Genomic DNA, 25,622 nt, shown 5'->3' with positions numbered 1-25,622 from the left:
ACATTATCCTGCCAACCTTATTTTTGTATATCTTTTCAGTCTAATTGCCAATTCTGGCTGTACAATTTTTAAAATACTTGATGAGTTCTCAAGTAAATGTATTACAGCTGTTTTTTGGCATCCCTGTGCAAAATACAAACATTTGTTACAAAGTGTAGGTCCAATTGTATAAATAGATCCAGACAGCAAATTGATTGATTGATTTAATTTATAAACCATCCTCCCCTGGAGGACTCAGGGTGATGTACAACATATACCTCAACAAATACTCAATATATACCTCAGTAATGTTGATCCATATTGTTGATGAATCATCTGCAAATCTTTTCAATTATCTTGTGATGGTCTGCTAATTTATTTCCTCATCATGTAATATTGTTAGATGCTGAAAATATTAGCAGATAGAACTTCTTGCCTCATCTAAGCAGAGGATTAAGTTCTGATCTACTTTTATACTAAGATACTATTGACTGAGCATCTGTTCAAGGGGCTTGTTTACTGGGAATCTTTCACATCATCTAGTAGTTTGTTGTCATTTCCCCGTACAACCCCTTTGCTAAGTTTCTTCCATGCATTATTTCAGGCTTGTATCTGTGTGTACTAGAAGTATACCTATACACAAGTACATGTGAAGACAATGGAAGATGATGATAGAGAGGATAAATAAATATTCCCTTTTGAACCTGTCATGATCACAAGAAGAACCACATTCCTGTGTTAGGAATGCAGACTATACTTGGGTTCACACAATATTTTCTCCATGTGATCATGGGACAGTGTAACCCTATGGATGGATGCTGTCAAGTACAATATGATCACATTAAATAAACGTATTAGCACTGCAGAATGTTTGGGCCAGTTCTGTTTCAATAAATAACCATCGGGGGTCATTTCAAAGGGTTGAAACAACTAGCAGTTCATCATTCTTCCTTTCTCATCCTGTTTCCTTCCATACCCTCCAGGGAGAAACCAAAGTCCTGAAGCTGAAAAATCTGCGACCCCAAGACTATGCCAGTTACACATGTCAGGTGTCTGTTAGAAATGTCTGTGGCATTCCTGACAAGTCAATCACTTTTGAGCTTACCAACACAACAGGTAAGTCAGGGAATTCCAGTAGGTAACGTCATTAGGAAATGCCTCTCACTGTATGGTTGCCACCCACTAAGATCAGCAGGGAAGGCCCTATTAAGAATTCTGTATGGGGATCTTTGGGCAAGAGTGAGACTTGGGCCCTTAGTGAAACCAGTTTATTGATACACCTATAAAAGGAAACAACTCACTAAACAACTAATTCCAACATCATAGCTCCATATGTATGGACTCAAAGAACTGCTGCAAAAAGTGAATTTGTGAGTTCAAAATTCATAAACTGAGTTTCAGATTTGGACTGCCTTATACTTAGATATTGCCCCAGTCTCCAGAGTACTTTCCTGCTGGAGGGGCTCCTGAGACTGCTTTTCCCTCAGCTGGGCTTCAATACCAGAAGTGTACCTGGCTGGCAGAAAAACCCCTGGGCGAGAGGTTGCAAGGGGAGGGTTTTGTGCCCCAAGGCACTCCTTTTGTTTGTAAAATTGAACCCCACCCCCTCACACACACCACCACCACTTGATACATAATTGTCCTAGACTTGAGCCTGGTATAGGTGACAGGCCCACATGTTCACTGACCATTCAAGGAAGGAGCTCAGGTGCAAGTATGGCGGCCCTACCACCTGGCTGACTGCAAGGTATGACTTTGCTGAGGAAGTGGCTGTGTTTATGCCCCTTCCTGCTTTCTGAATGTTGCTGATCATGGGGAGAGAGAGTTTGTGTGGTCACTTCCTCCACATGGTCACCCTTGAAGACACTGAGGTGGAAGAAGGACCAGCATTCTCATATATAGTCTCCCTTCCATTCAGTGAACACATGTGGCTGTAGTTTCTAACAGACTCTAGTCTAAATGGGTTGAAACAGCAATGTCTTGTTTGAGCCAGTCAGAGAAGGGTCTTTTCCAGTTCTTCACATCATTCATTTAATGACTGGCAGGACAATGGGGAAGGGGGGAAGCAGTGCCTCCCCTGTGTTTCACACTATGTGTGAGTATGCCTCAGATACATTTGTGGTATTGAATGACTAGTTTTCTAACCTGTTCTCATGGACCTATGCATTTTAGAGATATCTAACTGGTGTAGATCCTAAGTTTTACGTATGGATTTTAAATGTCAGAACTTAGAGATATTTCTGTTATATTTAGACCAATTCTATTATTAAATGTTTTATTGAATAGTTTTTGCTTTTGACTTGTACTAATCACTGGCTGAATAAATTAATTGATTGATACTTATGGACCTATGCACCAGGTAACTAAGTCTCAGGTACAAATTCTTTTTACTGCCATAGGGGAGAAGTCTGTCTTTTGGTTACATCACTGTAATTCTTGTGAAATCTACAAAAAAAGCAATAATAACCAGATCTCATGAAATATATTGCTTATTTCTTGAGCGAATGGTAAAAACATTCAAGAGCAGGCCTTTGGGCCTCACTGACTCTCTCTCCATTCAAAAGGAAATAGTGCTTAGGGTAGGCAGGATTGAAGATGGGGCTTTATAGATGCAGTGCATGTGCTCTGTCCGTGAGTTATGTCCTTTGGGGAATAAATGGCTTGGTAGCAGCATACGTTAGAAGGCTTTAGGAGATAACAAACAGAACACAAGTTAACAAGGTGGTGTTGTACTATGGGAGGTGAAAAGGCCAATGGACGGGCATTTTTAAAAAGCATGCAATCTGGAACGTAAGAAGGAGCAGTGCCTCTCTAGTGAGCAATAGTATGATTGCATGTACCAGGTTCAATTTTGAGAGCTTGCTGAGAAGAATGTTAACACATTGGGAAGGATTTAGAAAACAGCTGTAAGAACTGGGGATGGATTTAAAGTACAAGTCTTTAGAGTTAAAATAATAGCTGAGTTGTGAACTTGTTGGAGAGACATGGGGGATCTATAATCAGCAGGGCTTTTTTTCTGCTGGAATGCCCCAAAACCCCTTTGAGCATGTGCTTTAGCACCTCTTTGACTCCTCCTGACCTGATGCTGACTTCCTGCCAATCACACGAACATGCCTTGGTGCAAAGGCTCTTGGCAGCCTGAAGAGAAGGCACAGCTATAGTTGAGTCCAGCAGGAAGGACACAAATGAAAGTGAAAAGGGGAGACAGGTACCTCATAGACGGCAGTTGCTGGAGAAAGGGAAAGGCAGGCAAACAGAGGGTTTGTATGGGGGCCCCCAATGTGGGGAATGGGGTCGAGCATCAGGAGGAGACCCAGGATTGCAGCTTTTGCCTCAGCAGCAGACAGGGACCTCCCTTGGTAGCAATTGAGGTGGCATAGGGCACACGGGAGGGGATGATGGAAAGTTCTTCCCAGCCTCAGCAGTGGTCTTGTGGCTGCCTGAGGCCTCAGTAGACTGGGACACGGCAGCTTCCCTCTGAGACAGCAGCCATGTTGCATCATGCCTGCAACTACAGGCTAGGCTTAGAGGTCCCTCTGTTGGGGCAGGTGATCGACTTGGGGGGAGCGTCAGGGTCAACTAAGAGAACCTTGGGGGCAGCTGCAGTGGCCTTACCAGCTGTCTCTTTACCTCCTCCCCACTCCCAGGATCAGGGTGGGTGGTTCGGCTGCTTGGCAATCATCATTTTCCACCCCCCAGCTTTCTCACCAGAGGTGCCACTAACAGTCTGGACTCCCACCATGTAATTGCCTCCCTCTGCATGTAGCCAAATTGGTCCAATTTGGTTGTTCTCTTGTCCACAGGGGGCTAGCAAACATTCAATAAGTGAGTCTTATATGGAGGCTGGAACCCATCCCCCCTTTCCCAATTGATGCACTTAATGCTGAAAGATGGGAAGGCAAAGCTCACTGGATCTGATCTCTTGCCTCTGCTTTGGGATTGGATTCCATGCAATCTGAGCAAGAATACAAGAATACGTTCATAATTGTATGGGTGGTGAGCATAACGTGGAAAGTATCCTTTAAGAAGGATACTTGCCACTGTGAGCTCACTTACTGGCACAAGCCAGCTCTGGAGGGGTGCATTTCTGCCAGGATGCTGAGGCTGGTGATGCTGCTTGGGCTTTTGATTTACTGTCCTACTTCCAAGCCATCCCTGGGCAGCTGGGACTGAGCACCCGAGAAACAGCACCAAAAGGAGGGAGGTGGAAGAATTATTTTATGTGCTGGCTTTCATGGACTTCCTCATGCCCCTCTCCCATCTTCCAGCCTGGCTGGGTAAAAAGCTTTGCAAGAGCACCCCCAGACACTGACAGCTTTCTGATGCTCTTTTCTTGCTAGCTTGAGAGTTCTAGCACCTCTTTTTCCAGAACAAAAGCCCTGATAATCAGATCTTCCTAGTGTATTTTTAAAAGTGTATTTCAGGTGTGCATTGCACTATCAGACACCCCCCCCCCCAAATACACACACCACTCCTATTACCACTGGTGGGAGATCTTAGTAGGTGAATCTTATTGCAGTGATTAAACCATCTTTTCAGATGCCTCAGTCTGATTGAGTCTGCCCATGCCTGAAAGTTTCCTTTTGAAAGATTCTGGGAAAGCTGTGATCTCCATCTCATCTACCTGGCACCCTCCATTTTGTTAGGGCAAATAACACTGATATACCTTACAGCATTGTTTTAAGGATTATTTATATAAGATACAAACAAAAAAGAGTCTTGGGTACTTTAAAGACTAACAGATTCATTGGAGCATAATATACTTTTATGGGCTTTAGTCTGCTTCATCAGATACATGAACTAAATATCTCAGTGAGTGGACTATACACACACCCAAGGGGAAATGGAATCTATGAAATGCAAGAGATACAGTCTGTGATGTTCTACATTCTACTGTGCTGGGGAGCTCCTGCCTTTCAGTGTAGCTGATAACTGAGCTAGGCAGACCAGTGATCTGACTCAGTGTAAGAACACCTTGGAACTGGACACCTCTGAATGTTGAAAGCATAGGATATGCTGCTTTAGGGTATGGTGCTGGCAATCAAGGATCCACACCTATGAGGGTGTGGATCTCAAAAACTTTTTTGGATGGACTAGGGTTGCCAGGTTCTAGCTCACTGCTGGTGGGGGGATCTTGGAGCCTCTCCTGGAGTCTTCTACCATGTGTGGTTTACATGTGCAATGCAACAACATCACTCAGAAGTGACTATCACATTTCTGACATTGGGCTCTAAGTTTTGGATCAAACTTCTATGGTTTGGCTACAAAATCATAGAGTTTGCCCAAAAATCAGAGCATTGCCTTGCCACTTCAGTGGCATGGTGACATCATTTCCAAGTGATGTCATCATATCAGGGATATCAGGGAGAGCAAGTTTGGTGTAGTGGCTAAGCGTGCAGACTCTTATCTGGGAGAACCGGATTTGATTCCCCACTCCTCCACTTGCACCTGCTAGCATGGCCTTGGGTCAGCCATAGCTCTGGCAGAGGTTGTCCTTGAAAGGGCAGCTGCTGTGAGAGCCCTCTCAGCCCCACCCACCTCACAGGGTGTCTGTTGTGGGAGAGGAAGGTAAAGGAGATTGTGAGCCGCTCTGAGACTCTTCGGAGTGGAGGGCGGGATATAAATCCAATATCTTCTTCATCTTATTATTATTATTATTTGGGAGTGGGGTTTTTGCCATTGGCCAGTTGGCTGGTGGCAGATTGGAGCCCTGAAGACCAGGGGATCCCCTGGCAGGTCTGGGGGTTCAGCAACCCTATTTTCTACTTGTAGCCAATATCAAAATCATGTCAAAATTTCCCCATAACCTTTTAAATGAGAAACCAGATAAGCTTCTCCCACTTTTAAACTACCTTGCTTTTGAATGCAACCAAGTTTCCATGAAGAGGGTAACTGACCACTGTTACTTCCTTCCTGTATATGCATCCTGTGTTTCTTAGGCTTCTATTATTAATGACTGTATAATTATGAAGTGCAGAAGGTCAGCCACAGGGCTGTTGTTGATACAGCAGACAGTGTACAGCACAGCACAAAGTATGCTATTTTCTCCCTTGCTTTCCGAGAAGTTAAGCAGCGCAGCTAGCAAATTCTCCTGCAGTTTTACTGCAGCAAATTGGACATCAAAGGGAATTGAAAGCGACTCTTTGTTTTTATTGGCACCCCCTCTCTCACACACACAGGCACACACACATACCCTTCCACAGCCTGACTTTGCCAGCAAGTTTTCTGAGCCGAGAACAAAAGGAATCGCCACAGGTTACAAATAAATGAGATTCATCTCCTGCATAACAATGGCTGCATATTGCTAGCTGCCATCCTCTGGCAAAGGGAGGGAGGATGGGGGTGGGAGTGAGGGCCCCAAAGCTGCTCTTGGCTTTTCTGCTGTCTAACCAGAGCTCAGTTGCCTAGAGAAGTGCTGCTGGCACTTTTACAAGATGCAGGTGGCACTTTTACAGGTTCCTTTCCTCCCAGTTATACATATAAACAAGCTGCCCCAAGGTAGCTCCATTCCCATCAGGTCACATTTTCTGATATTACTGAGCAAAATAAAATAAAATGTTGTTGCTCAGCAGGATTTTAGCTATTAAGGCTGAGAAGCTGACATAAAATAAAAAGAATAGTTTTGAATTCTTGTCTAAGCCAGAGCTTCATAGAGTTTATTTCAGAGCAAAGCCTCATACATCAAGGGGGGGCGGGGAGCGAATATACTCTGAGCCTGTGGCTTTCCTATTGCAGCCATAAACTGCATCTCGCTTAGTATTGGTCCTTGGCAGTAGAGACTGGTCCTGTTGCCCAAATGAAAGTGTTAATGAAGGTGTGAGAACAGGGAATCAGGAAGTCAGTGACAAGCACCCTTCCTCCCTCATGTAGTGTAATGTTAGTCTGCAGCTGGAAAGACCCAGGTTCAAATTCCCTCTCTGCCCAGAGGCTTGGTGGATGACCTTGGACCAGTGGTTTTCTTGGTTGGCATAACCGACTTCACAGGGCGATAGGAAGCCTGGTTATAATTCCAGGAGAATTCTAATTCCAAACTCCACCTGGAGGTTGCCAACCATATGCCTTGAGGACAAGAAGGACTCAGCTCACCTGACTACTAAGCAATTGGAAAGAGCTGGAACATCAATGTGGGTGAGTGGTTAGTGGGACTAGGGCTGCGATCACTAAGGTTGCTTAAAAAGGTAAAGATAGTCCCCTGTGCAAGCACCAGTCATTTCCGACTGTGGGGTGACGTCGCATCACGATGTTTTCATGGCAGACTTTTTAATGGGGTGATTTGCCATTGCCTTCCCCAGTCATCGACATTCCCCCCCCCCCCCCAAGCTGGGTAATGATTTTACCGACCTCGGAAGGATGGAAGGCTGAGTCAACCTTGAGCCAGCTACCTGAACCCAGCTTCCACTGGGATCAAACTCAGATTGTGAGCAGAGCTTAGGACTGCAGTACTGCAGCTTTACCACTCTGCGCCTAGGGGCTGCCCTAGGAGTTGCTTAGCCTGACTCAAAACATATCTGGGTGGAGCCAAGAGCAAGGATGTGACAAGTTGAACTCCAAAGGGAGTTCTGGCCATCACATTTAAAGGGACCATGCTCCTTTTAAATGCCTTCCTTCCATTTGGAATAATGAAGGGTAGGGGTATCTTCTTTTGGGGCTCATAGAATTCGACCCCCCATTCCAATCTTTTTGGAGCTTGGGTAGTTCTTTAAGGAGAGGTATCAGATGCTATGCTGAAAATTTGGTGCATCTACCTCCAGGGGTCATTTTGTAGAAAAATAGGTGGTGGAACTCATTAGCATACCTCATTAGCATATGCTGCAGCCCCCCACCCCACCTGCCAAAAGCAACCTGACACAAGAAAGGAGAGCCCCAGGCAAGTGAGGCCTGCTTGGGCTGGCTAGAGATCCAGTCAGCTCAAGCAGACCTCGCTCACCTGGGGCTCTCCTTGGCCGCCCGCCTCCACAGTCAAAAGGCCAGCAAGCAACCCGCCACCTAAAATCACATAAGAAGTGGAGAAACGGTGGTATGGGCTTTTCCAGGAGTTAATGAGGGCTGTTGGGGGTGTGGCAAAGCTCCTGGTGGCTGGTTGGTTTCCCCTCTCCTAATCCAGGGATTGTTATGCAGCTGAATCTATTACTCAATGGACAAGGTACATGGGACAGGAGGAGGAGGGCATCAGAAAAGTCCAGGAGCTGTGCTCCTGTGAGCTCCTGCTGAATTCAAGGCCTGCCTACCTAAAAAAAACAGTCCCTCTAGAGCCCCAGATACCCATGGATCAATTTTCAATAGGAGTGCCCAGCAGACATCCCCTCCCCCACACATTCTGGGTTTAAAACAATTTATTAATAGCATATGGTAACAATATCAAATTATATCATTACTATCCCTAACCCATATGATATTTTTCCAATCCCCCCTCCCTCCTTTACTAGACTTCCGCCGATGTTAAGTTCACTTATAAAGTTAAGTTCACTTATAAAGGTACCCTTAACCCATCAAAGTTCAATTTTCCCTTTTCCTTAAATTCATTGTTAAAAAATTGGCCAATGTCCTTTCAAATTCCACTCTTTTTCTATATATCCTCTAGATTTCTTCCATTCCCTCTTAAACACTTCCAAATCATAGTCTCTTAAAATTCTTGATAGTTTATCCATCTCACTCCATGATAAAACTTTCACAATCCAGTCCCATTTCTCTGGTGTTTTTTCTTGTTTCCATAACTGCGCATATAATGTCCTAGCAGCTGAGAGCAAGTACCAAATTAAAGTTTTATCGTCTTTTGGAAATTTTTCCATTTGTAATCCCAATAAAAAAGCCTCTGCTACTTTCTTAAAATCATATCCCAAAATTTGAGATATTTCTTGTTGTATCATTTGCCAAAACTTTTTCGCTTTTCCACAAGTCCACCACATATGGTAAAAGGAACCTTCATGTCCAGCATCTATTCGACATCTTTTTACTCATCTTTGCCAGCTTTTTTCAGTCATATACCACCTATACATCATCTTGAAACAGTTTTCTTTGATACCCTGACACGTTGATATTTTCATCGAGTTCTTCCAAAGATATTCCCATGTATCCATTTGTATTTCCTTGTTTACATTAATTTCCCATTTAATCATTTGTGATTTTACTACTTCTTCTTCTGTAGACCATTTCAACAATAATTTATATATTTTCGATATTAATTTTTCATTATCTCCAAGCAGAACCTTTTCCAATTCCGTTTGCTCACGTCTAATTCCAACAGATTTTCTATCAAGCTTTTTATTTGTTGCATTTGAAACCAGTCATACTTGTTGTTTAACTCTTCTGCAGATTTTAATTCAACTTTATCACCTTGAATCTTTAGCAGTTGGTTATATGACATCCCTCTCTCTTCATCATATTCAGCTGTTATTCTTATTACTTCTGCTGGCACTATCCAAAGCGGCTTTCTTTCATCACCATATTTCTTATATTTTATCCATGTATTTAGCAGATTATTTCTAATATAATGGTGAGAAAAAAGACCGTCCATCTTATTTTTCCCATAGTACATATAAGCATGCCAGCTAAATTTGTTCCCATGAGCTTCTAATAATAAAAGTTTTTTATTTAACAACATCATCCAATCCTTTATCCATGTCAAACAAACTGCATCATGATACAGTCTTAAATCTGGAAGTTGAAAACCTCCCCTCTCCTTAGCATCTGTTAAAATTTTCATCTTAATCCTTGGTTTCTTCCCAGCCCATACAAATTCAGAAATCTTCCTTTGCCATTTGTTAAATTGTTTGCTGTCTTTCACAATTGGAATAATTTGGAACAAATACATTATTCTTGGCAAAATGTTCATCTTAATTGCAACAATCCTACCCAACAAGGACAAATTAAGTCTATTCCATTTCATCATATCTTTGTCCATCTTGCACCATAACTTTTCATAATTATTTTTATACAAATCGATATTCTTCATAGTTATTTCTAGACCTAAATATTTAACTTTAGAAGTGACTTCACATCCCGTCAAAATCTGCAATTCTTTCTGTCTATTTGGTTGCATATTTTTGCATAAAAATTTCGACTTCTCTTTATTTATATATAGTCCTGCCATTTGTTCATATTCTTTTATCTTAGCTATCAACAAAGGTACCACTTGGACCGGATTCTCAGTTATGAACACAATATCATCTGCAAATGCTTTATATTTATAAGAAAATCCTCTAATTTTCAATCCTTCTATCTCTTTGTCATCTTGTATTTGCCTTAACAAAATTTTAAGAGTCATTATAAACAACAATGGTGAAAGCGGACATCCTTGTCTTGTACCTTTGCTCACCCGCACTCTCTGATGACTCTGAAGCAGGGGGAGGGCTTCCAAACCAGGGGATCCCCTGCCCCCACCTGGAGATTGAGTAACCAAAAAGAGAGAATCATGGCAAAGAAAGGCAGAGGAAAACAAAGCAAAAGCTCCTGTGAAATCCAGCCTCCAATATGTTTCCTACTGTTTGAATTTTTGGCGTTCTTACCCAGTGTTTAAGAATCTTTAGCAGAAGCTTGAAGAAGCTTATGCGAAACAGGGGCACTAGTACAAACCTGTTGCCCTATGGATTGTTGGCTGCACTTGTTTATGAATTCGACTGACTGAACATCCATTATTTCCATCGGAACGTCCCTGAAGAAATCTGAGCATTGTTTTGTTGAAAGAGGAGGGACTGGTGTTCCGACTGAATTGTTCCTTAGACTGTATAAAGGACTGAATTTATTACTTTGTGGAATTGAAATATATTATATAATTGTTACAGTGTACAGAATATTTTGACTTATTGGAGGCTGGATTTCATAGGAGCTTTTGCTTTGTTTTCCTCTGCCCACCTGGAGATTGGCAGCCCTAGCAATAAGAACATAAGAGAAGCCATGTTGGATCAGGCCAATGGCCTGTCCAGTCCAACACTCTGTGTCACACCGTGGCACCCCCCCAAAATTATATATATATATATATATATATATACACACACACACACACACACACACTGTGGCTAATAGCCACTGATGGACCTCTGTTCCATATTTTTATCTAACCCCCTCTTGAAGCTGTCTATGCTTGTAGCTGCCGCCACCTCCTGTGGAAGTGAATTCCACATGTTAACCACCCTTTGGGTGAAGAAGTACTTCCTTTTATCCATTTTAACCTGACTGCTCAGCAATTTCATCGAATGCCCATGAGTTCTTGTATTGTGAGAAAGGGAGAAAAGTACTTCTTTCTCTACTTTCTCCATCCCATGCATTATCTTGTAAACCTCTATCATGTCACCCCGCAGTCGACGTTTCTCCAAGCTAAAGAGACCCAAGCGTTTTAACCTTTCTTCATAGGGAAAGTGTTCCAACCCTTTAATCATTCTAGTTGCCCTTTTCTGGACTTTTTCCAATGCTATAATATCCTTTTTGAGGTGTGGTGACCAGAATTGCACACAGTATTCCAAATGAGACCACACCATCGATTTATACAGGGGCATTATAATACTGGCTGATTTGTTTTCAATTCCCTTCCTAATAATTCCCAGCATGGCGTTGGCCTTTTTTATTGCAATCGCACACTGTCTTGACATTTTCAGTGAGTTATCTACCATGACCCCAAGATCTCTCTCTTGGTCAGTCTCTGGCAGTTCACACCCCATTAACTTGTATTTGTAGCTGGGATTCTTGGCCCCAATGTGCATTACTTTGCACTTGGCCACATTGAACCTCATCTGCCACGTTGATGCCCACTCACCCAGCCTCAAGAGATCCCTTTGGAGTGTCTCACAATCCTCTCTGGTTCTCACCACCCTGAACAATTTAGTGTCATCTGCAAACTTGGCCACTTCACTGCTCACTCCCAACTCCAAATCATTTATGAACAAGTTAAAGAGCACGGGGCCCAGTACCGAGCCCTGCAGCACCCCACTGCTTACCGTCCTCCACTGCGAAGACTGCCCATTTATACTCACTCTCTGCTTCCTGTTAATTAGCCAGTTTTTGATCCACAAGAGGACCTGTTCTTTTACTCCATGACTCTCGAGCATTCTAAGGACCCTTTGATGAGGAACTTTATCAAAAGCTTTCTGGAAGTCAAGGTAAACAACATCTATTGGGTCTCCTTTGTCCACATGTTTGTTCACCCCCTCAAAGAAATGCAACAGGTTAGTGAGCCAAGATCTTCCCTTACAGAACCCACACTGAGTCTTCCTCAATAACCCATGTTCATCAATGTGCCTACTCATTCTGTCTTTGATAATGCTTTCTACCAACTTTCCCGGTATTGAAGTCAGACTGAATGGCCTGTTATTTCCCGGATCTCCTCCGGAACCCTTTTTAAAGATGGGGGTGACACACACTAAATAACACACTTTCAATCCACTTTCAGTGCACTTTACAACTGGATTTTGTCACTTCACACAGTAAAATACAGTTGGAAAGTGTATTGAAAGCATATCATTTAGTGTGTGTGATTGCACCCTAGGATACAGGAAACCCAAGCTTGTTGGTTTATCTCTCAACCTGACCTATCTTAAAGGACTGTTGTTATGAATATAGAATGGAGGAGGGGATAACATGTTGCACGCCGTGATGCAGGCCCATTGGGGAAGGAAAAGTAGGTTATAAATCTCTTAAATGAACAAATCAATGCGGGCCAATATGTGGAGAGAGCACACAGTTGGAAGAGCCACATTGAATTAGAAATGCTTCATGTTCCAAAAACTCCAGAATGGCTGTGAAATATGCATATTGCTAAAACTGTACCTTTCCTGAAAGGAGAGAACAATCCTCCCAGTTGTGTTTGCTTGAGCTGTAACTTAGAGATTCAAGGCAAACCCAGCACAGCTCATTAACAGGGGTCCAAGGAGAGGAGAAGGCAGAAATAACGATGTCATTAAATCAAGCTTTATGAATATGTAACAACACCTTATTTTGCATTATTACGGCCGTTACTTAAAACATGTGCTCAGCCTTTGTGCCGTGGCTGCTTTCTGAGCTTTGTTTGGAGCCTCTGGTGGGGCTGACAAGGGGCTTTAAAGGACCTTTGAGAGATTAAACAGAGAAGAGTCTTTTGGAGCCATGTCTGGGGATGTGGGAGAGGAGGAATTAATCAGAAGGGTTGAGGTTAAGCATTTTAAAATGGGGGAACTGCCCATTCATAATAAAGACTCCTTGCTTCAAGGGGGAGGCTCAAGGATTTGTGGCTCAATCTGGGTAATTGATATGTACACGAAGCAAGGAAATGGGCCTGAATGGTTCACAACAATTGCTGGTAGGGGGGAAAGCACACACTGTGAAGTTCTAATCTTTAGTTGCAGGAGGATGTACTAATGGGAATTAATTCTGCAAGGAAACAGCTTCTGCAAGGAAATATGAGCCTGCTTTGAGCAATGAAGTAGTGTGTGGGAATCTCGGGAATTGTGTTTCAGCAATGTTCTAGAGGACAATTTTCATCATGATGGCTAAGAATGGACTAATTGGTCTGTTCAGAGGAGATCCCATTGTGGTTAGAATGTTTGATTGGACTTGGGAACGCAGGTGCAATTCCCTACTCAGGCATTGTTCATTGGGTAACCTTGGTCGGTTGTGCACTCTCTCAGCCTAACCTACCTTGCAAAGCTGTTTGAAAGTAAAACAGAGAAGGAAGAACCATGTATGCTGCCTTGAAGAATGGAAAAATATACAATAGACAGATGTAAACTACTAACGCAACTTTCCAATTAATTTTGGTTGCCATTACATACGAAACTTGGAGTGTGTTTGCATCTGCATTACCAAACAGCAGCACAGCACTTCAAATTTATATTGCTCTTTCAGTAGCAGTAAACTACTATTGTTCACCCTTTTTCACCTGCAGTAGAAGAGAAAAGCAGACGCAATGCCATAATCCCTTGCTAAAACTAGTCATAGAGAGAAGATTCTGCTTCTCAGGAGGACACTCTAGTAAGGAGACTTGGTATGAAGAGAGGGTTCACAATGGCTTCAATGCAACTACACAAGCAAAATGGCACATGTATACCAGTGAACCTAAAGCTGATCTCCCTCCCAACATCATGATTCAGGCGTGCTGCTTCTTGGAGGCATACTCACCGACTGCAGGTGCTGCCAGCTCTGCTGGTTGGGGAAAGCTAACAGATTATCCTGTAGCCACAAAAAGTAGCAGATCATTTTCTCCCCCTTCTACTCCCTGCTGCCTCCTAAATATGTAACAAGATTAGAGAGATGGAAAGCAAGCAGAGTTGCCAGTACTTCTTCAGCAAATGCTGGGAAATTTTGAGTGGCTGGTGAGGGTGGAGTTTGGGAAAGATATGATGTCACTTCCAGGTAATGCTATAGGAATTTCATGCAGTCGCTATGATAATGACCATACAGGCATGGGAAAGTCCCTAAAAAGTCACGATGAAGGCTATTCTCTGTGCATATGAAGCATTTTGTTTGGTAGGTGAGCTGATGCTGACAGCTCCAGACAGGTGGATTAGTATAGGACACATAGCTTGGCTGAAGCACAGGAGAACTATAATAATAATAATAATAAATTTTATTTATATCCCGCCCTCCCCGCCTAGGCAGGCTCAGGGCGGCTAACAACAGTTCAATAAAATTATACAATATAAGGTAAATTAAAACAACAATTAAATTATACAGTAGTTTAAAAACAACAATCTAAAACCAGTTCCAGTTGTCTGGGTCGTTCCATAATTTAGACGGCGGTGATCTTCTTGATGTTATTCTGTATATTTATATTATGGCAGGGGTCACTAGATAAAATCGTTGGTGGATTAAACAGCCATCCTATCAATGGTCTACAAAGGCCTGCTTGAAAAGAGTGGTCTTACAGGCCCTGCGGAATTGGTCCAGATTCCGCAGGGCCCGTACCTCCTCCGGGAGTTGATTCCAAAGGCACGGGGCTATAACAGAGAAGGCCCGTGCCCGGGTACTCTGTAATTTTGCCTCCTTTGGCCCAGGGATAGTCAGCATGTTCTTCCCTGCTGACCTCAGTGCTCTCTGGGGCTCATAAGGGGAGAGACGGTCCCTCAGGTAGAACTGACAGGAATGATGGCTAATAGGGTTGCCAACCTTCAGGTGAGGTCTGGAAATCTCTTGGCGTTACAGCTGATCTCCAGATGACAGAGATCAGTTCCCCTGAAGAAAATGGCTGCTTTGAAGGGTGAACTCCATGGCATTATATTTTGCCACATAGGAGCTATGTCCTCCTCTCCTCCTTGGCCTTTGCCAGGAACCTGCTTTTAAAGATCCAAATAAACCCACCCCTTCTCTGAGCATATCTGGCCTCTCTCTGAGGGAGAGCAGCGATGTGCTTCTCACTGTCCCTCAATTTCTGGATAGATCCTCTGTAAAGTACTGGGGTCGGCGCAGTAAGAGACCAGAGTCGGAGAGTGATTTCAGCAAGCTTTACTTCAGGAACACACACACAGACTGAGCTCTATTCAAACTTCCCGCTCCTTTATACAATTCTTGCCCCCTTCTGATTGGTCCTTAACTATGTACATGGATTGGCTATTTACAGGGCCCTAAGGGCCTATCAGGGTACAGTATGAGCCTAGATGTTGATTGGCTACTTATGTTTCAATCCTTCCCCTGATTGGGCACGCTTAGGCCTTCTCTGGAACCCTGGTGTGGGGTACAAGCTTTGGCTTGTTCAGCTTCCCTCCAAAAGTAACAGTTCCCTCCAAAAGTAACAGTTCTCCCATTTGAGCCTAGGACACAACACCCCTCCCCCCATAGTTCCAGCTATCAGGTGACATAGTCCTGGAGATATGCCGGAGGGCGGCGGTCTCGTGTCGAGCGTTGAAGCTCCGAGGGGACTGGGCGTTCCGACTTGGTTGGTGGTTCCGCAGCTGCCGAGCTGGAGACATCTGGGACGGCGGCCTCGGGAGACCTGGGTTCAGCTGCGCGGTCGGGGGTCTCTTCCTGCTGGGCCGAAGCGGGCTCCACGGAACCCTGTTCTGTGTCAGGCTCTCGGGGACTTACGTTGTCCGGATCTGGAGCCTCTGACCTTGGCTCCCCGGCAGGCAGGCAACCTCGGAGTTGGTCGATGTGTCGCCTCAGGAGATGTCCACCCTCCAAGGCCACTGCATAGGAGACCGGTCCGGTGATGTGGTCCACCTTTCCAGGCAGCCAGGCGGGGCCAGTGGTGGCATAGTTCCGTGCCCACACTGTCTCACCTGGGTAGAACCCTCTGGGGGCTTTAAGGTGTTCCGGCGCCGGTCGCCTGTCTTGGTCAGGGTGCAGCTTGTCCAGCAGGGTGGTGATGCGGCGGCCCATGAGGAGTTCGGCTGGACTGCGACCTGTGGAGGCAGTGGGTGTGGTCCGGTAGGCCATTAGGAAACACGCCATGTCTTTTGGCCAGTCTGAGGGGCCCAGATGGTTCAAGGCCTCCTTTGCCGTGCGCACCATCCGCTCTGCCTGGCCGTTGGTGGCTGGATGAAACGGGGCAGAGCGAATGTGCCTGATGCGGTTCCTGGCCAAAAAGTCCTGGAACACTGCGGACGTGAATGCTGTACCATTGTCGGTGACGATGGTCTCCGGCAACCCGTGGGTTGCAAAGATGACCCTCAGAGTTGTGATGGTCGCCTGCGACGATGGCGAGGGCACCTGGACCACCTCCAACCACTTGGAGTATGACTCCACTAGTATGAGTAGAGTCCGCCCATGGAAGGGGCCAGCAAAGTCCATATGCAGTCTTGACCAGGGGTTTTTGGTGGATTCCCATGATTGCACTGGGCCACGTGGGGGGTCAGGCCTTGACACCTGGCATGTCGGGCACCTTTTAACCCAAGCCTCAATTTCTGCATCGAGGCCGGGCCACCAGACATAGCTCCGTGCGAGAGCCTTCATGCGGACTATGCCCGGGTGTGCCTCATGCAGGGCTCTCAGCACTTGGTCTTGCAAGGGTTTGGGGATGACGACTCTGTTGCCCCATAGTAGGCAGCCTTTGTGGGTGGATAGTTCGTCTTTCCGGGCTGCAAACGGAGTAAATTCCGGCCCAGTCGAGCCCTTGGGCCACCCCCTCCCACCCAGTCCAAGACACGGGAGAGGACTGGATCACGAGCGGAGCGGGCAGCAACGTCGCGGGCGAGCAATGGCCTGTACGGAAGCATGTCCATCAGTAGGATCTGATGAGCCGGGGCTGGATCGGGATCCACGTCAGGCAAGGGCAAGCGGCTCAGGGCATCAGCATGGCCCATTGCCTTGCCCGGGCGATGCACTAGGGTGTAGGTGTAGCCGGCTAGAAAAATGGACCAATGGAGGACCCGTGGGGACAACACCTGAGGGGTCTGCCGGTCCAATGCAAAGAGGCCCAAGAGGGGTTTGTGGTCCGTATAGAGGGTAAAGGGCCGGCCGTAGATGTAATCATGAAATTTTTTGACGCCGGCCACGACTGCCAACCCTTCTTTGTCGATTTGGGCATAGTTCCGCTCCACCGACGAGAGGGTCCACGAGTAGTACGCGATAGGGACTTCGGTCCCATCAGGGAGTTGGTGGCCCAGAACTGCCCCCACACCATAAGGGGATGCGTCGCATGCAAGGACCAAGGGCAGGGTCTCGTCGAAATGGGCAAGGATGGAGTTGGACATCAGGAGGCCCTTGATATCCTGGAAGGCTTTAGCGTGCTGGCGGCCCCACGCCCAGGGTCGGTTCTTGTCTAGAAGCCGGTGCAGGGGTTCGGCCACTGCTGCCTTGTGGGGGAGAAAAGCATGATAAAAGTTTAGGAGGCCGAGGAAGGCCTGGAGTTCTTGCTTGTTGGTGGGCGCTGGAGCATCTCTGATGGCACGCAGCTTGGCGTCGGAGGGGTGGACCCCCTGGGCATCGATGGAGAACCCCAGGAATTCCACCCGATCCACGCCCAGGAGGCACTTCTCCCATTTGACCTTGAGGTCGGCTGTTTCAAAACGTTGTAGGACTCCTCTAAGGCGGGCGGCGAATTCTTCAGGCGAGGCTGCCGCTATCAGCACATCATCGAAGAATGGAGTGACTCCGGGAAGTCCTTTTAAAAGAGAGTCCATGAGTTCCTGGAACAACCCCGGAGCCACACTCACACCAAATTGCAACCGCTTTACTCTAAAGGCCCCCCGGTGGGTCACAATTGTTTGGGCGTTGGCCGTGGCCTCATCCACCGGCAGCTGTTGGTAAGCTTGGGCCAAGTCCAACTTGCCAAAAAATTTTGCACCGGCTAGGGTGGCTAAAACGTGGCTGACGATGGGCATAGGGTATGCGTGGGCCTGAAGAGCCTTGTTGAGGGTGCACTTATAGTCTGCACAAATCCGCACTTCCCCACTGGGCTTGACTGGAGTCACGATGGGAGTTTCCCAGGTTGCGTGGGTGACAGGCTCTAGTATTCCCTGTGCAATCAGTTTATCCAGTTCCTCCTCAATTTTAGGCTTGAGCGCGAATGGAACTCGCCGCGCTTTAAGCCTAATAGGCCGCACTGTGGGGTCGAGGTGTAGTGTAACCGGGGGACCCGTGTAGCAGCCCAAGGTGCCATCGAAAACGGCCGGGAACTCTTCGCAAACCTTGTTAAAGTCCACTCCGACAGTCTTATTGACCCCCCTGATCTCTATTCCCAGGGGCTTGAACCAGTCGAGACCCAAAAGGTTTGTAAGGTGGTTCTTGACCACTAGCACTTGTAGCTGGCCCTTGAACCCCTTGTATTGGACTGGGACCAAGCCCACTCCCAAGATAGGCACCTTATTCTTCTGGAAGTCCACTAAGGTAAACCCTGGGTCCCTGAGACGAGGCCTCAGCCTGGTGGGGATTTTAAAAAATGTCTCTGCCGCTATAATAGATGATGCTGACCCAGAGTCCACCTCCATTTGGCAGGGCACCCCCCCCCGATCCCTACATTGACCCGGATTTTGGAGGGCCTGACTGGCGAGGGTAGGTACTGTACCGGGTATGGGTGGGCGTGGACAGCGTCAGTCTCGAAGTCTGGCTGGCCTTCGGAGTGCGCAGATCTTTGTGGGATGCGTGCTCGGGATGTGGATCTGCAGGCACAGGCGATGTGGCCTTCCTTGTTGCAGAGTCGACAGGTGGCATTCCGGAATCGGCAGGTCTTTCGCTCGTGCTGGCCCCCGCAGCTTGCACATGCAGGTGGTGTCTTGTGTCTCATGCCCTGTGGGGCATGGGTGGTCTTCCTTCCTGCTGAACGATAGCCGGTTTGTAGAGCTCTGTCCTCGTCCGAGTCCTCCATAGATGGTTCAGGGTTGATCTGGTGTGTCGCAGCCTGTCTTGTCAGCCGCGGCTCTGCTGATCTGCCCTTCTCCCAGCTGGTGGCCACGTCGATTGCCTTTGTTAGGTCGCACTCGGAGAGGGACAGGAGTTTCTGTACTAGTTTTTCGTCCCTCAAGCCCCATACAAACTGGTCGAGCAGGGCTTCGTTGAGGTCTGCAAAAGTGCATCGGCTTGCCACCCGGCGCAGGCTTGTCAAGAACGCCATGGTGGTTTCGCCTGCCTTCTGTGTCCTTTGTCGGAAGTCCCAGTGCCGGGTGAGCTTGGTTGGCTGGGGCTGGAAATACTTCTCCAGAGCGCTGATGATGTCGTCCACCGGCGTCTCTGAGAGCTTCCTGGGTTGGAGAAGAGCCCTGGCTATGTCCACGGTCTCCGTGCCACACGTACTGATAAGCAGAGCTCTCTGCATGGTAGTCTCTGTAATCTTCCGGAAGGTCAGGTATGACTGGAAGCCTTCGACCCACGAGTCCCACAGCTCGGGGCGATGGATGCTAAAGGGCTGCAGGAGGTTGGCTGGAGCCTCCATTCTTGGCAGTGTGTCTGGGCGGCTTGTGAGATGGGGTGTGCGCAGAGCGGAGGTGCGGACCCAGATGGCTTGGATTTAGCCACCTTTCCGTGTTCCTGGTTCTGTTGCTGGTTCTTACTGGCATCCCACCTTCGTTGCCAGTGTAAAGTACTGGGGTCGGCGCAGTAAGAGACCAGAGTCGGAGAGTGATTTCAGCAAGCTTTACTTCAGGAACACACACACAGACTGAGCTCTATTCAAACTTCCCGCTCCTTTATACAATTCTTGCCCCCTTCTGATTGGTCCTTAACTATGTACATGGATTGGCTATTTACAGGGCCCTAAGGGCCTATTAGGGTACAGTATGAGCCTAGATGTTGATTGGCTACTTATGTTTCAATCCTTCCCCTGATTGGGCACGCTTAGGCCTTCTCTGGAACCCTGGTGTGGGGTACAAGCTTTGGCTTGTTCAGCTTCCCTCCAAAAGTAACAGTTCCCTCCAAAAGTAGCAGTTCTCCCATTTGAGCCTAGGACACAACATCCTCCCTCTCCAGATGCCCTCCCTCTTGCCTGTTGGTTATAAGGACCCTGTGTTATAGCCCAAGAGGCTGCCAAGCTTTCTGTCTGTGCGGGTGAGGCCACTGTGGACTGCATTTCCCACAGTGGCAGTGGAGGGTCTGGTCCTGAGTCCAGCAGCATGTCCAGAGAAAAACATCCAATGGTAAATCAGAAGCTAATTTCCAGGACCAACATGCCCTTAACTGGGGCAGTTCCCAAATCGTGACCATTACTGAAAAACACAGTCCCATCTAACTGTGTAAAAGGGAAGCTGGAATTCCAAGAAGCAATATAAAATGGGCTATTATGCCAGAAGCTCACTGAGAAAATATATATGTGCATGTTTCCAAATGTAACAGTGAAATGTACCTCTGATTTTAATCCATGAGTAAACTGTGCTCTCAGTAACAAACTGAAATAACCACAATCATTCTAACCATTTGCTTTAAATTGTAGAACAAAAACAAATATTTTTAACATATAGAACAGTAAACTGACTTGTTCATCTCAGTAACTGATATTTGTCCTTTTATTTCTTCTCTTATCTAGCTCCACCAGCCCTAAAGCTGTCTGTGAATGAGACCTTAGTGGTGAATCCTGGGGACAATGTGACCATACAATGCTCATTGACTGGTGGGGATCCACTGCCCCAGGTGATTTGGTCCCATTCACCCAGCCCCATGCCTCACAACAGCATTGTTCAGAAAGGCAAACTCACCATCTGGGGCATCCGTGTGGAAGATTCAGGGTGCTACAACTGCACAGCTATCAACAATGTGGGGAATCCAGCCAAGAAGACAGTGAATGTGCTGGTGCGATGTACGTCTTTGGGTGGACCCACTTGGGGATAAAGTCTGGATTCCCATTGTACTTTTATTGTTAATTTTATGTTTAAAATGGGTGTAATCAGGGCTTTTTTTGAGTAGGAACGCACAGGAATGCAGTTCTGGTTGCCTTGGTGTCAGGCGGTGTTGCCTAATATGCAATGAGTTCCTGCTGGGCTTTTTCTACAAAAAAGCCCTGAGCATAATACTAATAGCATGTTATTGCTTATACCTGCCATTTTACTTATTACTGATTGCTGTTTATTCCCTTGTATCTGACCTTCAGTTTTATTTCCCAAAATGCACACATGCCATTCCAGGCTGGATAGCCAATATGTGGTTTTGACCAGGTTCTTTAAGTCATTGCTGCAACTCTTCTCCCCTTGTTGTTATCCTATCTCTTGATACTCATCCATGTCAAGGAAGCTTCCTTTTGCAATGTTCCCTTTTGCTAGAGGATACAAAGCATCATTACTTTATGTGTTTGCATTAACTGGCTTGGCATTTCTGTTTCTTCCAGCCATGAGGAATGCAACATTCCAAATCACTCCTGATGTGATCAAAGAGAGTGAAACCATCCAGTTAGGTCAGGACCTGAAGCTTTCATGTCATGTGGATGCTGTCCCACAAGAAAAGGTTTTCTACTTCTGGTACAAGAATGGGAAGTTGGTCAAGCTCTCAGACCGACTCGTGGTCATTCGGAATGACCCTGAACTCCCGCCAGTGACCAGTAGTCTGGAGATAATTGACCTCCGCTTCACTGACTATGGCACGTATCTGTGTGTAGCCTCCTTCCAAGGGGCACCCATCCCTGACCTCAGTGTGGAGGTGAACATTTCTTCAGAAACAGGTGAGCCTCCTCTTCAAGTCTTCTTGAACATGAGGCAACAAAACAAATGCATCCCTCTCAGCCAGATTTTTGGAAGGAATTTCAGAAATGCAGTCTAAGTAATAAATCTCTTCATTGATCAGATTGGTGCATTAGCTGGAATCATATATTAACATTTATATTTAGACTCACATGTGCATTATAAACTGGGAGCCTGAAAGGAATAATGGGAGGGGACAGACACATTAGAAATTTCCTTCTGCTACCAACACATGCATGCACACAAAGAGACCCCTTTCCTGGATTCTGTAACCTTTTGGGGGCTTGAGCAAATCAATTATCCTCCCTTTTGGCTTAACTGACTCTCTACTGCTTCCAGCATTCTTGGCCTCATCAGGTTGGCATTTGGGGGGCAGGGGAACAGATCTTTTGGTTAATTTGCAAAGTCATACTTTTAGAAACCCCTACCTTATCTGTGGGTTGCCCAGTTTTGCTGCTTTCATGACCTTAACAGAGGCTGGCCACTTTTCTTTTAGAAGACATGATAGCTGTGCTCCTAAAACAGGATTTTCAAGTGAATGCAGTCCTTTAGTCATCATTCTTGGAGACAAAAGAGATGGACAGCCGGCTGAACACTACAAACTCTCCCTTAAGTGCTTTTAAGAGCCGTCTAGTGTTTGAACAGTGCCTGGATGGTCAGTGGACTGGGCCATGGGACAAAACTAGAAAGATGGAAATAGCTATACTTGCCTGAGCTCTTTGCTCCCATCCAGTAAGCAAGGCAGGAGCTCTTCAAGATGACTGTGCACAGTGGGAGGTGCTGGAGAGATGGCTTTAATTAAAAAATCCTCCAGTGCAATTTACACATTCTTCCTATGGAGAAAATTGTGTCTTGCCAGGTAAGCGTCTGCTGGCAGTGCTGAGCAATGTGCATACAGCTCCGTCTTCACACCATGGAGGAGAGGATCTGATGAGATTCCACAGCCCACAAGAGACCTGTAAATTGAAAATTCATCTCCTCATTGCCTAGTGAGATAGCCAGCAGAATTTTCCAGCATCTAGGGCCAGTCTAAGTATCCCTCTTTTATGTGTTAAATCATCACATTCTCCCTTGCTTCTCTTACATTCATGGGTCAGTGGGAGCAGGGAAGTTCAAATCCATAATTTGGTCATTAATTCATATGGTTGCCATAAGTCAAAAGTGACCTGACAGCACTTAACGGGAGGTGGGGTGGACAACAGGGAACCCTTCTGTATGTCAAAGCATCCCTTTTGGGGATGGTATGCAATGAGACACAACTTGAACTTAGAAGAGCAGAAACTGGCTGGGTGTCTCCACCCACAACCATCTAGGCAGCAAGTGCATTTATGCACACCTGTGGAGAATAATGGACCCAACTGGGTTCCAGAATGCTCTACAGGAACCAGTGCTCTCTGGCAGTTCAATGGATGTGCTGATAGAAGACTGGAATTCCCATCGTTAAGCCGTCAATGAAATCACCCTCCCCAGTGTCCTCTTCATTCCCTGCAAAGAGCATACCCTTTGTATTCTGGGGAATTCAGGGGGATGAAATGGGAACTCAGATGACTAGAGTGGGTTTGATGGCAAACTCGTGATGAAGCCACAAGAGCTGCTTATAGAGCGTGAGTGAAAGCCTATGGTGGTGAAGGGTGCAAAGAATTAGTTCTATGCACCCTCCATTGTGTCTGCTAGCTCTCACCTGGCACAATTATTTAGAGTAATTAGGTCTCTTACATCCTTCACAGAGAGGATCCAAAATAGTAGTAATTTGGCTATAAGCTGTGTGGCATTTGTGAGCTTTTTCGCAGATAAAGTCTTGTCCCCACAACTTGTTGAAACTGAAGAAATTCTACAAAACAAGGCAACTACCTGTACATGTGTTTTATATGTGTAATTTATTCTGATCACATAATTCAGCTTCTTTTGTCTTATAATTTCTTGATCCATTAAGTGAGTTTGGATTTTGCCCCCAGCACAAAGTATACCCAATCCAGACTGTAGCTCTTCCATCTCCAGGACTGCCTTCCCTTATTGCAGTGTCCTTTGCCAACCATCTCTCCAAGGCTTCTCTTTCAAGATAGACTGTAGCCCAAAAATGGTCCTCTCTTCTCCTCTTCTCCTCCTTTTAGTGCCTCCAACCATCATGGTACCCAAGGGCCAGTCCACCATTACTGTGCGTGAAGGCTCCAGGGCAGAGCTGCCATGCGAAGTCCGAGGAAAGCCTAAGCCTCCCATTATCTGGTCCAGAGTAGATAAGGAAGTTCCTATGCCCTCAGGGGCAATGACAGTGGAGACCAGTGACGGGAAGCTGAATTTGGACAGCGTGACTCGAGAAATGACCGGAATTTACAAATGCCATACAGCCAGGTACAATGGCTTCAACATTAGACCCCGAGAAGCCCTGGTTCAGCTCAATGTACAGTGTGAGTATAACTATAGATTTCCATTGCTGTTTGCTGCCATGCAATTCTGGGGGTTGGGGGGACTGGAGACTTATGTGTGTGTGTTGATAGGAATGATATCCTCATTGAACTGAGTTGCTCTCTTGTTTTTTCCTTAAGGGCTTGTGTTGGCATAGTTCATAATCACGTGCAAGACATGAATACTACAAAGGCTCTGAAACTGGGAACCACACATGTATTGCAGTAGTCCAAGCAATAGAGAATCATAAAGCACTATCCTTCCTATCACTAAGCACTGACTTAACTTGGCTACTACTGAAGGAAACTTCCTTACCCCTCTCTGTCATTTACTTACCTGCTCATAGCAAGTAAGACTTGTCTAACACATTGGCAACAGTTCTCCAGAGTCTCAGGCACAGGACTTTCATGCCACCTTCTATGTGATCTTCTTAAATGAAGATGCCAGGAATTGAACTTGGGGGGACTTTTCATGCAAAGTGGATGCTGTACCACTTGCTGACCTGCACAGCCCACCCCCAACTCCAGTAATCAGGGAAATGTTTACAAATGGGAAGATAATCTTTTCTTTCATTTTGTTCAGGCCAAAACTGACTAACAGAAATGGTTAACTTAAATTTATTTGGACAAACTTTTGGCTTTGAGGACTAGTAACATTTGGTTATCTGTAATGGGAGCTTAACTTTTGAGGACTTGGAGGGTTGTTACTTATTGGCACGGACTTGCCCTTTTAGAACTTTCTCATACCCATGAAAAGGCTTGGCTAGCATCACTCAGATATAGAAAGCACAGGGTCTAGTATTTAGTTGGGCTATCTCCAGTTATTGGACCTTTCTCACCCCTGCTCACCTCATCCTCTCATCCCTATGAACATGATAAAGCATTTCTTCTGTTTACTTCTTTTAAAAATGGATGTTTAAATCTCATAACTGATTTGCAAACATTGAAATTAGTGCACTTAAGACTTAATTTTAGTATCTAGCTTGTTGTAGAGGCAGCAAAGCATATAATTCATATGCTCCCCTAGAAAGAGAATCCAAGTGGCATCCTAGTGTATGGCCCATGGCAATTCTGGAAGGCTCTGGTCATATACAGTTTCTGGCCCATCTGCCCATCACTGAGAGAAGCTATTTACTCTGTGTTCCATAAACATGCAATTCCATATGACCTTGACTGACACAAGTTATTTTTGGGTTAGCCAGAAGGCAATGTGAATCCAACTATGTCGTGTTATGGCTGG

General features: G+C 45.9%; 1 protein-coding gene across 4 annotated transcripts in view; it reads left to right on the top strand.

Annotated features, from left to right (window-relative positions):
* Window positions 1-25,622, top strand: part of MDGA1 (MAM domain containing glycosylphosphatidylinositol anchor 1) — a 456,809-nt gene that overhangs the window by 177,165 nt on the left and 254,022 nt on the right. For all 4 annotated transcript variants that reach the window (XR_009555734.1, XM_060244909.1, XM_060244890.1 and 1 more), the window contains exons 5-8: window positions 963-1,095; window positions 20,837-21,106; window positions 21,632-21,961; window positions 24,092-24,385. Coding sequence is in view for 3 of the 4 variants with exons in the window: in XM_060244909.1 (XP_060100892.1) it covers window positions 963-1,095; window positions 20,837-21,106; window positions 21,632-21,961; window positions 24,092-24,385 (1,027 nt within the window). In the remaining variant the exon portion in view is untranslated. The remainder of the gene's footprint in view (window positions 1-962; window positions 1,096-20,836; window positions 21,107-21,631; window positions 21,962-24,091; window positions 24,386-25,622) is intronic.

The sequence above is a fragment of the Heteronotia binoei genome, chromosome 1, assembly GCF_032191835.1.
Source record: "Heteronotia binoei isolate CCM8104 ecotype False Entrance Well chromosome 1, APGP_CSIRO_Hbin_v1, whole genome shotgun sequence".
NCBI lineage: Eukaryota > Metazoa > Chordata > Lepidosauria > Squamata > Gekkonidae > Heteronotia > Heteronotia binoei.
Note: the sequence above shows the minus strand (reverse complement) of the source record. Positions and strands in the feature narration are given on the sequence as shown.